Source organism: Leptonychotes weddellii, chromosome X, assembly GCF_054177405.1.
Source record: "Leptonychotes weddellii isolate Sample4059 chromosome X, ASM5417740v2, whole genome shotgun sequence".
NCBI lineage: Eukaryota > Metazoa > Chordata > Mammalia > Carnivora > Phocidae > Leptonychotes > Leptonychotes weddellii.
The window spans coordinates 3,558,661-3,572,993 of record NC_138385.1 but is presented as its reverse complement, the minus strand read 5'-3'; the positions used below and the strand labels follow the sequence as shown (position 1 = coordinate 3,572,993).

Genomic DNA, 14,333 nt, shown 5'->3' with positions numbered 1-14,333 from the left:
GGCACTTGAGGGACGACAGTAGAGGCCCCTCAGCTCACAGTACGCCCCAGCCAGCAGGGCCCAGAGAGCTGATCTGGGTGAGCCCCACACTTTCCCACTGGGGTATGGGGGTCCCACAAGGCCATGAAATGATAGGCCCTGAGTAACAGCTGGAGTCCCCTAACTTCCGGCGCAGACCCCGAGCTCATAAATTCCGCATCTTGAAGCAGGCACGTGGCTTCAAATCTGGGAACAGGATATGAACTTTGTACGCTCTTGACAGTTTATCACCATTGCTGTAAGCCTCTGCTATTAAATATAATTTTACAATTAAATCAAACTGAACCCTTAAACTAATTTATTCAGAGAAGGCCAATTATTTATTAAAGTCCACAAACCAGCTAGAAGTATATCCTGTGTATATTGCTTTTGAAGACTGTGCCTGAGCTTAGTGTAACTGGTGAATCCGTTTTCGTTGGATGTTCACACATCAAAAAGGACGTCTGTTTGCCCAGCCTTAGTGGTAGGTTATGCATATGTTTGCCTTTCTGGTTCCCAGAGCTAGACCTTATTCCTTCAAAACAGCCCCATAATCCACCCATTTACTGGCTTGCAAAGCTTCGATGAGGGAGAGAGAGCAGTATGGTAAGATACCAGAACTTTCTCTGCAGGGCAGTGTACTGTGTTTACTGAGGGCTGCTGGATGTGTCCAGGATTTCCCCATGACTTGCATTGCCCAGTTCATGACTGGGGTGAGGAAGGAAAATAACAGAAAAAGATATCTGGCCCAGGAAATTACAGAAACTCCAATAAAACTCAGACAGAAATTAAGTCTCTGAGCTGTGAGCCAAGTGCTCAAGGAAAGAGACAGGGGAGCGCTTCTTGCGTTGCTCACTGCTCACTGTGGTGCTTCACGGGCAGTGTGGGGAGTGGTGGGGTGGGGAAAGGGTTTCCTCTATATTTGAGCAGAAAGAGGAGCTAAGTAGCCAAGTGCTTCCTTGTGTCTGTTCAGGTCTGCTGCAAGGCAGACCCCAGTATGGGGTTAGAAGTGTAAGACGTGCATTGGGGTGGGGGGAGCCTCAGCCCACAGTGCACGTGGTCCATGACGACTGGGGGACAGAGGAGGATTGGGTAAGAACAATCTTGGACCACAGCAGAGCTCCAGGGAAGTTTCAGCAAGGCCAATGGAGAGTCCTCGAGCCAGAGTTGCCATTGGAAGAGTCCCGTACCTCACAGGAGTGAGCCTGCATTAGTATACCTGCCATGTCCTGTCAATGGTTGGGAGTGGGGCCAGGGCCACATATGGTGATAAAGCCAAAGGGACGGCTCCTGGAGGCTACCCCATGGCAGGAGATCTGAGCAGCCGTTAGCATAGCCACCACATCCTTCCTTTGGTAGCTATGCCTGGGCAGGCCCTTCCCCGCGTTCCTGGCAGACAGACAGCGATAGGAACAGATGCAAGGGTAGCTCCGGACTGGCTACTTTGGAGAACGAAGCCAAGGCTGGTTTGATTGGTTTGTAGGTGGACTGTGTTTCTTCACTGCCTCTCCATTCAGTGTTTGGATTCTTGGTTTCCCCCCCTTTCCCCTTGTTTGTCCAATTCACCCTTTGACCCCAGGTCTAGGAAATATACAACCATATGCATTTGGAAGAAGTTTAAAACGAATTAGCTGGCTGGCTTTAATTTCCATCCTAAGCATCTAAAGATTCCTAGGCCTTGCATGTGAGGCCGACTGAAGAGACTAAAGTTATTTGAGAAATCAGCAAAATGAATCTTCAGCCTCTTGATTACACAGGGAAGGGTCCAGGCTTTGTCTAGTCACTGTCTTTCAGTTGTCTTTGTATCACGACACCAGCGAACATGAATATTGAAAGAAACCTTGGAGGTTGTCTAGTTCAATGACATCATTTTACAGATGAGGACACAGGGAGACCCTAATGGGAAAAAGTAGACCAACACTCTTTAGGAACAAAGATGCAAAAATTCTCAACCAAACCCTGGCGAATCAAATCCAGTAACATATAAAAAGGAATTATACACTGTGACCAAGTGGGCTCTATCCCAGGAATGCAAGGCTGGTTCAACCTATGACAATCATTCAGTGTAATGAACTGTATTAACAAAACAAACAACAACAACAAAAACACCATCTCAATAGACACAAAAGGAAAGGGACTTTCTCAAGGTCAGAGAGTTAATGGCAAAGCCCAGGCTGTGCTCAGGTTACCCAGCTTCCAAGCCAGAGCTCGCCATAGCAGTGGGAGTGGGGACAGAAGGCAGAACTAGCCCTTCCCCATGCATGCACTGCCCTGAGCCCACATGGAGGAATTTCCCCTTGTCCTTCCATCCCGTTCTCACAACAGTCCGTGGCAGTGGGCACTGTTGTTGCCCCTACTTTCTGCCTGGAAAAGCAGGCTTAGAGAAGCAATGGAACTTACCTGAGCCCACCCGGCTGCCAAGCACAAGGAGGAGCTAAGCCTAGACCCCAGGTCTCCTGTCTCCCCCGCTGGCTCTTTCCCTTGCCCTTCACTGCTCCCCTCATTGATTTGTGCCACTGGATTAACCTGGTTCCATTAGTTCTCAGATCATCCACCTCCAGGCCAAGTAGATGGGCTTTTGGCTGTGAGCAGGTGGGAGTGTCCTCCAAATTCTCTGGGGGAAGAGCCCCTCCCCTGTGCCACTGTGTGACAACTCTTGGAGCCCAGGCTGTTGACTTACCTTGGTGAAATCTGGGCCAAGTGTCCATTTCTATATGCTAATGGCTAGAACATATGTGCAAGGACTGGAGACCTGTAAAGAAGCATGGGGGAGCGGGGAGCCAGAGGCCAGAAGGCTGGGACATGGGGGCCAGTGGGGAAAAGAGAGGAATGAAGCTGTTCCTTTGTTCCTGGAGAAGCTAAGGGCCAGGCTGGCCTGGCTTTTGGCAGAGCCTAGCCCAGTGAGAGCTCTTGCCACTGAGTCCTGGCTCTTCCTGGTAGGACAAGAAAAAGAAGGCAGACATTTCAGAGAGTCAGGGAGAGAGACACAGCAGGGCCAGGATGCCGTGAGGTGTCTTCTTTTTGGCCCCACACCTGGACATCTCAGATGGAGCTGGACCAAAGGCCCAGTTGGCCCAGCTTCCTCTGGAGGTATTCACCATGGCTTCCAGAAGCTTCTTCTCTTCAGAAATGCATTTGGAGAGCGCCCCCAACCCCCCACCCCCACCCCGAACCAGGCACTGAGGCTTCAGGCCATTTCCAGGCTTTCCCAGCACCGCTCTGCCTGTTTAACTCAGAAACATGGGGTGCCCTTTCTTTCTTGCTCTCACTGAGAATCACAGAGGGGTTGAAAGAGGTCAACTTTGTACGGTCTACTCTTTTTCTCTTCCTCATGCCCTCTGCCTTGCATATGGATATGTTTCCACCCGGCCACCCACCAACAATGCACACGCTACCCGCCACCCTTCCCTCCTCCTGTCCTGGCATTTAGACCAGGGAGAGTGGCTTCCTTTGCGATAAAGGGCTTGCAAGAAGGCACCCTGGACTGGGAATCAGGAATGCTGAGTTCTAGTCTCCTCTGACTTGGGGCAACGCCCTTCCCTACCATGAGCCCCAGAGTCCCCACCTACCAAGTTGGTAACCACCAGTATTTCTCAGAAGGTGGCATTGCAGGGTGCCACTCCCAGAGACTGAGTCCTTGCAAAACAGTGGAGCCGGGTGCTCTCTGTGTGTCTCTCGGACTCTCCAACTCTCTATCTTTAACTTGCTTGGCCACCTATCTTTTCTCTGATTTTTTTTTATTGTGCTAGAATACACATGACATAAAAATGGTAATTTTTTAGGGTACAGCTCAGGGGTATTAAGTACATTCACATTGTTGTGCAACCATCTCCACCATCCACCCTCAGAACTCTTTTTATTTTGCAAGACTGAAACTCTGTCCCCATTAAACAATAACTCTTCGTGACACACTGCCCACAGCCCTTGGCAACTACTATATTTACCTGGCAGGAGGAATACCATGATCACCAAGGTGGTTTTCCCAGAGAAAGGCTTACCCATTGCTTGGCAGTCTTGAGCAAACCATGGACTTCTCCATCTACAGAGAATGGTGACTCTCATAGGTGACCTCTCAAAAGTTCTAGGGTGGGAGGGCGAGGAGTCCACCCCAGGGAGACAAAATGGGCCAGAAGAAGACAGAAGATGAGGCTTTCAGTAAAAGGAAAGTAGAGAATGATAAAGGTTGGGAAGGAAGGAGACCAGCCAAGCAGTCGTGAGAAAGTTGTATAGTAGGAAAGCGTGGATTCATTTGTGGTTAGAATACCTACTTGCACAAAGTAAGATCGAAATTCCAAAGCGACTTTTTCTTAACCTATAAACTGATGATTTTTTATGAATTTGAGTTGTTCCTTCGACATAGCACTGTATTTTCTGTTTACATGATTCCTGGTTTTTTCTAACCCTGGTTCTCTTAAATCCATATAATATGTACAGAAGAGCATATAAAGCATATGATAGTAAGGCCAATAGCCATGGACCCACCAACCAGGTTAAGAAATAGAACATTCAAAATATCTTAGAAGCCTTCTGTGTACCCCTCCCACTTCCCAGAGATAGTGACTCTCCTGACTTCCAAGAGCCAACTCTAGGAATACGCCCTAGGCCCCTTGGTAAACTTCGAGCTCCAATCTCTTTCGGTAGCTATTGTCTGCATAGGTTTCCACAGATGGCTCCTCCCATCTGTTTTGTGTTGATCCTCACTAGTTTCAATTTTAGATGGGGACCTTGTGATTTTCCAATCTCTTGATTACAAGAGTAATCTTTGTAGTAAACTTGGAAAGTGCAGGCAAGTATAGAGAAAACAAACTCCATGGGATACTAAAATATACAAATATATGATATATAAATAAGCCAGGAGTAACCGCTGTTAACATGTTGCAATACAGCATTTCATTCTTTTTTCTTTTTTTTTTAAAGATGTATTTATTTATTTGACAGAGAGAGAGAGAGAGAGAGCAAGGGGAGGGGCTGAAGGAGAGGGAGAGAGAATCTTTTTTTTTAAAGACTTTTTTTTATTTATTTATTGAGAGAGAGAGAGAGAATGGTAGAGAGAGAGCATGAGAGGGAGGAGGGTCAGAGGGAGAAGCAGACTCCCTGCTGAGCAGGGAGCCCGATGCGGGACTCGATCCCGGGACTCCAGGATCATGACCTGAGCCCAAGGCAGTCGCTCAACCAACTGAGCCACCCAGGCGCCCCGGGAGAGAGAATCTTAAACAGGCTCCACGCCCAGCACAGAGCCCAACTCGGGCCTCGATCTCATAACCCTGAAATCATGACCTGAGCCAAAATCAAGAGTCAGATGCTTACCCGACTGGAGCTCCTCAAGCACCCCTCACTATTTTTTCTATGCAGAAATATATATTTCACATTATTGGCACCCAGCTTTGTATATAGCTTTTTCTTTTATTGTGCAATATAGCACAGATGCCGAAAAGTGTGCAAGGCCTATATGTCCAGTTTAAAGAAAAAGTGTAAAGTGAAACCCTGTGTCACCACCAATTATGTTAAGAAATAGAATGTTGCCCCCTCCCCGAGTCGACCCCCATATGCCTCTTGTGATCCCAGCCTCTCCTCCCTGCAGAGGCGACCACTCTCCTGATTCCGACATAATCATTCTCTTGCATTTCTATACAGTTTCACCACTTATGAATGAACTCTTAAACAAGCAGTTGCTTCATTTGGAAGAACTGAGCGGTGAGCACAAGCTAGATGCGTACGCAGCAAAGAGCCACTATCAGCTGCAGGCTTCCAGAAGGGAAGCTGAGTAGTCCTGGTCACTGTCCGCCCCCAGCTCCCCTTTTAGGGAAGTCGGTGGCCCAAGGCACAATGGACTGGGGCACGTATAGAGCCCACCACCACCGGGACGCCTGACAGGGTCATGGGCATGGTACTGGACACACCCAGAAGAAATATGGCTTTCGAGCTTGCCACAGCCTGCCTCCAGGTCCTCCAGCCTCCAGGCGTAGGTCAACACAGGACACCTTTGTGGGGTGAAGTGGGCGTCCTCAGCTGATCCAGGGAGCAGGATCTAGAAGGCAGAGCAGGAATTCAGCAGCAGCAAATGATCAAGCCAGATCTCTGCCATGGCCGAGGAGAGGCAGATCCTCACGGACGTAGAGTGGGGGAGGGGATCCAGGCTCTACCCCATTACGTTGGCCCCCTCCATCCACTTCATCTCCCTTCCAGAGGCAACCTGGGGCCCCTGTTCCTGAGCCCGATGGAGATTCAGCCATCCAGACCAAGCTACTTTTCCACCTTCCCCTCTGATGTCTTGTGATTCGGGCTGTGTAGTCAGTTAACCTTCGTTCTAGCTATTCTTTAACTTGGGAAACTACGGTGCTGTTGTCTTCTCTCCTGTTGTCCTTATCCTTGTGGGATTGTGTCTTTAAAAACAAAACAAAACCCTTACCGCACTTTTAGTGGGGCTCTGGGAGGGAGCGAAGTTAGATGCTTGCATTAAATCGGCTGTCTAAATCCGGAAGTCTCCAAAGGAAATCCTGCCGCTCCCTTCCTCGGTTGCCCGAATGTGATGGTTAGTTGGATGGCTCCTTTGGCGCCCTGGGGCCTGTCAGCAGTGCTCACTGTAGCCAGCAGGTACAGTGCTGGGGAAAGAATGTGGGCACGCAGAAGTATAAGGGGTAGGCTCTGGACATTACTTTTTTTTTTTTTTTTTAAAGATTTTATTTATTTATTTATTTGACAGAGAGAGAGACACAGCGAGAGAGGGAACACAAGCAGGGGGAGTGGGAGAGGGAGAAGCAGACTCCCCGCTGAGCAGGGAGCCCGATGCGGGGCTCGATCCCAGGACCCTGGGATCACGACCTGAGCCGAAGGCAGACGCTTAACGACTGAGCCACCCAGGCGCCCCTGGACATTACATTTTTAGTATTTGTAATTAAGAGCCTGAACTTGGGAGTAGTTCAGACCCAAGTTTGGCTTCCAGTCCTGCCCCTTACCTACTGTGGACTTGGAGCAAGTTACTTCGTTTCTCGGAACCTTATTTTCCTCCCTATAAAATGAGGAATAGTAATGGTACCCATCTTTCAGGGTTGCCTTGGGAATTAAAGGGGATTACATGAAACTGTGGCATTTAATTCAGTGCCTGGCACACTGTACACGCTCAGCACATGGTAGGTGTTACCATCACTGTCATCATCCTGAGGCCCTAGGAACTTTCCAGAAGCTTCAGAGCAACTCGTGCCACAGGCCTCTTCTGGCTGCCGAGGCTCTGGATTCCAGAAAGCCTTGATGCCCTCCCCCTTTACCCAGCCCTTGACGTCCTCCACAGCAGTGCTCTTGACCTCACCTTGCTCCTGGGATGATTCCCAGGGGCCCACCTAGCCTGACCAAGCACAGCTTTCCTAGCTAATCACCCAGCCTTACTGACATCAGCCACAGCACTGGCCACATTACAAAAGGGCCCCACAGAAAACGGCCAGCCGAAATATCAGCAGAGGGTTGCCGACGTGCTCTGCGCCTGGTGCTGTGGGAGCCCCCGAGGGGCATCCCGGTCTCTAGCCTGGGTGATTCACAGGCCACCTGCCTACCTACTGGGATTCATGCTGCAGAAAAGATATTTATTCCTTCATTCTGTAATTGATGTATACATTATTGATTTTGCCTTCTTGTGTTCTCTCAGCAAAGTAGCTGTTTACCAGTTGAACTTAATCTAAATTCCAAGTCTGAGGACTTGATTTGACCAAGTGAATTTGATTTGGGACTCCATCAATTTTGGTCAGCCCCAGACATTTAAACTTCAAAAAATTGAAGTTAAATTATATACATTTATAAAGGGAAAAATCCCAGAAAACCTCAAACTCTTCCAGCTCTGGCATAGGGAATACCCTGCTCCAAGGACACTTTAACAAAATGCAAATTTACGGGAAAGCTCCACCCGGCGGGTGGGGTTGGTGCTACCCTAGAGTTCTTGGCAGAATGTCCTCAGTGAGCCCTAGCTCCCTCCCACCCCCTGTACCACCTGGTCATAACAGAAATACCCCAACTCGGATTTCTCCTAATTTTAGGATACAGCTGTTGCAAAAAGAACACGTGGGTCACACAGTAGCCAACCCAGCAGCCATTCCACAGCTGTGGAACCCTAGCAGCCTTCCAGAATCTTCTCCCTGCTGGTCTGCTTATTATAATAGCAAAGGTTTCAGGTGGGCAATTTGATCATGCAAAACTCAGGTCGTGGGCTTTGAAGTCAGAGAACCTCTGGGTTGTAGTCCAGGCTCTGGCATTTACTAATGAATGACCTTGGGCAAGTTGCTCAATACATGGCAGAGGCATCATTGGTAATGAAGACTACGACTAGCTAATCTTCGGAGAGTGCATGCAACAGGCATGAACAGGTGTTCACTCGAGTCATCTTCATAACCCCTACGACACTATGAATAATGTACAGCTACGACATCTCTTTTACAGATGAGGAAGTTGAGGCACAGAAGAGTTAGTAACTTCCTCACAATGACATAGCTATGAAGTGACAAGTCCATGGTTCCAGCCCAGACCTCTCTCCAGGGCCTGCATGCCCTCTTAGCCCCTATGCCAAAGAGCTGTGCTCTCCGGTACTTAGCCAGCAACCCCATGGGGCTATTTAAATCAATTAAAATAAATAAAGTTAAGAATTCGGTTTTCCATTTGCACTAGCCACATTTCAAGTGCTCAGTTGCCACATGTGGCCAATGGCTACTATGTTGGACAACATAGGTAGGGAGAACACTCTTTTCTTTCTGGGAGGATGATTCGACATCCTCTCAGAAAGTTCTGTTGGACAATGCTGCCTGTAGAGCTTCTGGGATTTTATTCCTTACAAAATCTGAGACTTGAGTTGTATAGCTTTCTTGTATTATTATTAATAAACACCTGGTTGTGATAGATTGAAATGCCTTCTGCACTTTGGCCAAGTAGGGCAATGGCAAGCAAAAAGCCAAGAAGTCTAACTCACATTACATTTTTCCTGTCTTCCCAATGCATTACTTCAAATTTACAAAATTGTCTCCTGTCACTTCTGTTTGACATGTAGGGACATTCACCAATTTGCCCCAAGATTCAGCTTCTTCCACAGCTCTGTCTTGACCTCTTTGGGTTATCTGGATAACATTCAGTACCTTAGTACATTCGTCTCACCTGTGACTTTGAACGACGAGCTGGCTTCTGAAGTCGGCTCAGCCCTGAAGTACCCTGGGCTCTGAGAGTCTCTGTCATATGTGCCAAGTCTCCAGTTTCTTCTCTTGGGCTTTCTCTGCTCACCTCTGTCACACGGTTAGTAGAGGTCAGAGAAAAGAAAGAAAGGGGCTCAAGGTTCCTTGCCTGAACTACTGGATGATTCAGTCTAGGAATCTGCAAGCTCCCAGAAGCCGGTGGAATTACAGTACACAACCATAACCTTGTGAATACACATACACCTCCTTCCGAAGCTCCATGGTGGAGAAGACTGGACCGATATCTGATCTAGTCAATAATTTATAGAGTTAGAACAGCCATCCACTTCTTGCAAAGCAGCTGAACGTTTATGGGGGTTAGTCATAACCTTCGCTTCATGACCCAGAGCCCATTCGAGCTACAGTGATGTCACAGAATAGCCAAGGAGGTGGAGTTACTCCAGTGTAAACGAAGGAGGACACCTTGGACTGCTCCTCTTCGGGTGCAGGGAAGGAGCCTCTGGACTTCCAAACCCAGGATTTGCTTGGGTCTTAGCCACTCTGTAAATCAGATCCAGGTCTGTACCCCCCCTCCCCTTGCCACTGTGTGTCCTGGGTAAATCTACCTCTGCTTCCTTGTTAGCTGAGGTTATTCGTACGGTGTGGTTACGATCCCACTCTATTCTATCGATGGGTTTCATTAACACAACAGTGTTGAAAAGGGATGAATAGATGTGCTTAAATGAGGGGTGAGGCTCTGTTTATCATTAACGTTCATCCTAGAGAGAGGCTAGCACAGTCCTCACCAGATTACCATCTCCCGAGTGCCCGGCTCATCACGCCAAGCTCCTAACGGAGTAAGGTCAGGGTAGAGGAGCTGGATCTCAAAGGACGTGCGGGAGTCCCAGAGTGAAAACAGGGAGAAAGTGCATTCCAGGCTGGGTGAATCAAGGGGCACCAGCTCAGAGGGCTGAACACACATGGTGGCCTTTGATGAGCTGAGACTGGCATGATTGGAGGGCAGAGAACATGACAGTATGGAACATGAAACCCGGCTCTTGGTGCTGCTGTGCGGACGGGAGGCCAAGCTTATGGACAGCCCAAAGAACAGAATTTAGCAGGCTGTGCTTGCATCCCTAGGCAGCTGCAAGCCATTGGCGGATTTTTCAGTGGGGAGGGACCCTTGGCCAACCTCAGTCCATCAAGCTCTCGGGCAAGCATGGCAGGCCCAGACCCAGGGAACTGAGTGGATGTGAGTTCTGTGAAATGAGGTGCTACGACTATCAGACGCTATCCATCCCATGGTCTACTTCTGCGAAATTTGGACTCATGTGGAACCAGCCAGTCTAAGAGCTAGTGACCGTGCCCACCGGTAATTGTTAATTGACTTGCTTTTCTGAGCTTTTCAGTGGTACCAAAAAAAGAGATGGATTTACCTTACGTTTGGAAACCTTGGGGAGTTGAAGATGTCCCTCACAGCCTTTTCCTTGAAAGTTAGGCCTCACATTTATAGGGTGTGTGATAAGCAGGGTTTTTTCTTCCCCCAAATTAAATAAAACAGAGAAGATGCATGAGCATTGGTTATAAAGCGCCTAGTCAGTCAGAGTGCAGATTGAATCTCATCTATTTTATTTATTTCATTTTTCAACTGGGGATTGCATTGGTTCGCCAAGTGCTGCTCCCATTCTGCTCCCCTTGAATGAGTGGCTCCAGATAGAACTGCCCACCGTGTTGGGGCGTCCTCCGCCGCTGGTAATGTCCACGTGCCATCTGCAGATTGTTGCGCCTGCTGGACTACGGAAGCACTGCAAGCGTATGTTAACGCTGATGGGGCGGTCCTGTTTCTTGACCCATCACTAATACCCTATAAGTCCCATGAAGCTACCAGGGATTCCTGAGCAAAAGCTTAAAGTGCTTCAGTTCCCTCCAAATAAGCCCTATTCATTGCTTTGAGGTTGTGGCATCAGGGAGTGGGTGGGCAATCAGAGCTCTAGTAATATCTGCATTTGGGGATTGTAAAAACTCCAGTGTGGCTATAAAATAGCGTTTAAAATGATCAAGGAGCTAGGTATGCGGGCACAAAGAATTGTCAATTGTAGAAAGCGCCGTTTCTGCTAGAGTCCCGGATGACTTTGCTCCAAGGACAAACTGAAGCTGCCCAGGGCCAGTGAGCTCCGCTCTGTAGGGATGACCCACCCCAAGAGGAGGGGCGCTGAGCTCCCTGCACAGTCTGGATACCGTCAGAATGGCGAGGAAGTTTTCTTTCCCAAGTGCACTGAGTTTACTTGCGAAGGATATTTTGTGTTGTTTTTTGATTTTGTATCTGTCTGGGGGATGAGTGTACTCTCTGAAACCCTCCAGGTAGTTTGATTGTCTTTCCAATCCCCTCTTTAAGTATTTATAATTTGTTCTTAGGAATTTGTCTGGAGCCCCCTCGTAACGCTTTGCCTGAACTTTTCTAAATGGTGCGTTTCAAGAGTTTCTACATTTCAAAACTCGTTTTGCAATTTGGTAAGCTAACCACTGAACACACACACACACTCCATGGCAAACCACGTGTGGGCTTGGGAACCAGGCAAACCCAAGTTTGCATCCTGCTCTCATACTAACCAGCTGTGTGACTTTGGGCAACTTAGTTAACCTCTCTGGCCTCAGTGTCTTCATCTATAAAATATGGACCATAATAGCTCCTGCCTCGTAGACAGCTGCTTAAAGGACTGAGTGAGACCAAATGTCGAAAGCACTTGGGTCAGTGCCTGGTACCGAGCAAATGCTCGATAAATGCAGTGGTGGCGATTTTCACTGTTACTTCGAATGGAACATCAAAATACCTACTGGCCTGTCATCCATTGCAGGGACTTGTTCTCAGGCGGTGCTTAGTAAGTGTTTATTGCAATGAACTGAATTGATTCCAGCCGTTTAACTTAGTTTGGGGGATAAAGATTTCCCTTTCTACCGGGATGCTAGGAGACGTGGATGAGGACTCGCAACCCAGGTGGTCCAGCGTGAGAGGGAGGAGGCCGTGTCCTGTAGAAGGAAGAGCCCGGTTATCAAGTGTGAGGTTTTTAAATTGCCTTTGGCTGAAAGAATTTGGGTCATATGTTCCTTTCTAGCAAACTCCCTGTCATCTAAAACATGACGGCAAGGAAAGGTCCCCCACACACCCAAGTCCCAAAGCCTTGGGGCCCTGGTAAAGTGAAGTACAGTGAGGGCTACAAGTTCAGGACTCAGCTGTATTGGGATTTACACTTGACTGTTTGGTTTTGCACTCACCGTTTGGTTTTGCAGATTCCTCAGCATTTCTACACACACAAACCTGCAAACCAGTTTAGAACTCTGTGCTCCGTTGGGGAAGGGGGGGCCGGGAAGGGGATGGGAGGGATCGGGATTGGTCAAGGTCATTGCCGATGAACCAGCTATCTGACCTAGCTTCCTTCCCATTTCCAACAAGACAATGACTGATCAAGGCAGAGGATCCCTAACTGAGATCCATGGATGGGTAGGAAGTGTCCAGAAAACCCCTGAAATTATATGTAAAACGTTGGTGGGCCGGTAGAGGGGAAACACCACTGGGAGTGCTTTCTTCGGTGGAGAGAGACCATAGCTTTTAATGAATTCTCAGAGGAGTTTGTGACCCAAGGCAATTAAGACCGCAAAGCTGTTTGGTTCTGTTGCCCCAGAGCAGCTGGTGTGTATAACCACAGCACCCAAAAACGACCCAGCTAGGCAGGCAGTCATGGCAGTGACAAGATCAGTCAGAAGCATTTTGTGGCCAAGCAGCTGATGGATTGTTCAATCGGTTGTTGTAGACTCATGTAGACAAAGCCTGCAAGCTTGGGGAAGCCAGGCCCCCCCAGGTCAGCCTCGGGCGACAGCCCCCATCCTGCCAGGCCCTGGGGAGTGAGTCCTTCCTGCCCAGCAGCTCGTTTGCCCACGAGCTGGCCCGAGTCACCTCCTCGTACAGTACCTCAGAGGCCGCGCCCTGGGGCGGCTGGGATCCGAAGGCCTGGAGGCAGGTGCCCGCTCCGCCACTGCCTAGCTGCGACGCTGTAGGTAAGTCACTTCCCCTGAGCCTCGCTTTCTCATCTGTCAACCGGGGCGCAGTCCCCTGCTCAGCCTGCCCGCCTGCCTCACAGGGTTGTTGGGAGGAACACAGGAGGTGACAGCCCGTAAAGCTCTGTACACCTAGGAGGGATCTCTAGTGCTTTCTCTACTGTGTCCTGGCCAGTCTTTGGCAAAGAGACCACCCAAGCAAGCAGAGTGCTCCAGGCGCCTGAGCCTCACCTGCAGGGAAATCAGTGGGGGTCGCCCCGGGTGCAATTGCCCCCTCCCTGCGGTAAGCCTTCCAGCACCCTGGGTCCTTCCCTGTCTGTCTGTCCCTGCGGCCAGACTGTGAGCCCGAAGGGGGACGGGGCTGGGCCTTCTGCACCTCCAGACCTCCCCCAGTGCCTGCCTGCCCTGTGCCCAGTGGGTGCTCAGGAAGTGCCTCTCCTGCAAGCTCCGCTGTGGACTCTGCACCCCCAAGGTGTGCTCTGACCCCACCCAAGACTCGTGCACCCTAGAAGTGGGAAGTCAGATCACCCCACTGGAGGACTGGCAGCCGGAGGAGAGCAGGCAGAAGGAAGCCAAGCCAAGCCTGGTCCACGATGGCTGTGAGTTTTGATCGTCCCCTGGAGTCTAGAAGGAGTGGCTTGACTTGCCTTGAAGGGTCACATCAGTGGTCACGGGAGCAAGATGGTGGACGCCAGCCAGAGTGGGCCTTTGCTGAGAACACCATTTGAACCGCCGAGTTGTTCTGGTGCATGAAATAGCAGCGTGCATGGGACGTCTGCCCTGTCTGCAGAAAAAAAACTGGAGAAATGAGCATTTGCTAAGTGATAGTGATCAGAAGATGGTCATCAGGCTGAAAGGGCCTCCGGGATTCTGGCCTTTAATGGAAATTCTGCTCTGGTACGCGCGGCCTTGTTCTGCTTAGGCCGCCAGGCCCCACTGGAAAGAACAAGCAGAGCCTTCTGCTCAAGATCTATTGATGCCTCCCTCTTTGCCCCTTTGCTCAGTGTGCTCTTCATCGGTTCAGTCTCCAGCTGGAACCGGAGAAATCTTGTCCAGGTCAAAGCTGCCAGGGAAACAGAATTAGCAAAACTGGTTGGGGACGTGGTCCACTCCGGGTGT

At 49.5% G+C, this 14,333-nt stretch overlaps 1 protein-coding gene across 8 annotated transcripts in view; it reads left to right on the top strand.

Moving 5' to 3' along the window:
- The window catches only part of MAMLD1 (mastermind like domain containing 1), a 114,266-nt gene that overhangs the window by 91,300 nt on the left and 8,633 nt on the right, over positions 1 to 14,333 (top strand). The window contains exon 4 of one of the 8 annotated variants that reach the window (XM_081808134.1): positions 12,971 to 13,214. The exons of the other annotated variants lie outside the window; for them this stretch is intronic. Coding sequence (XP_081664260.1) covers positions 12,971 to 13,214 — 244 coding nt within the window. The remainder of the gene's footprint in view (positions 1 to 12,970; positions 13,215 to 14,333) is intronic. 8 annotated transcript variants of the gene reach the window in all.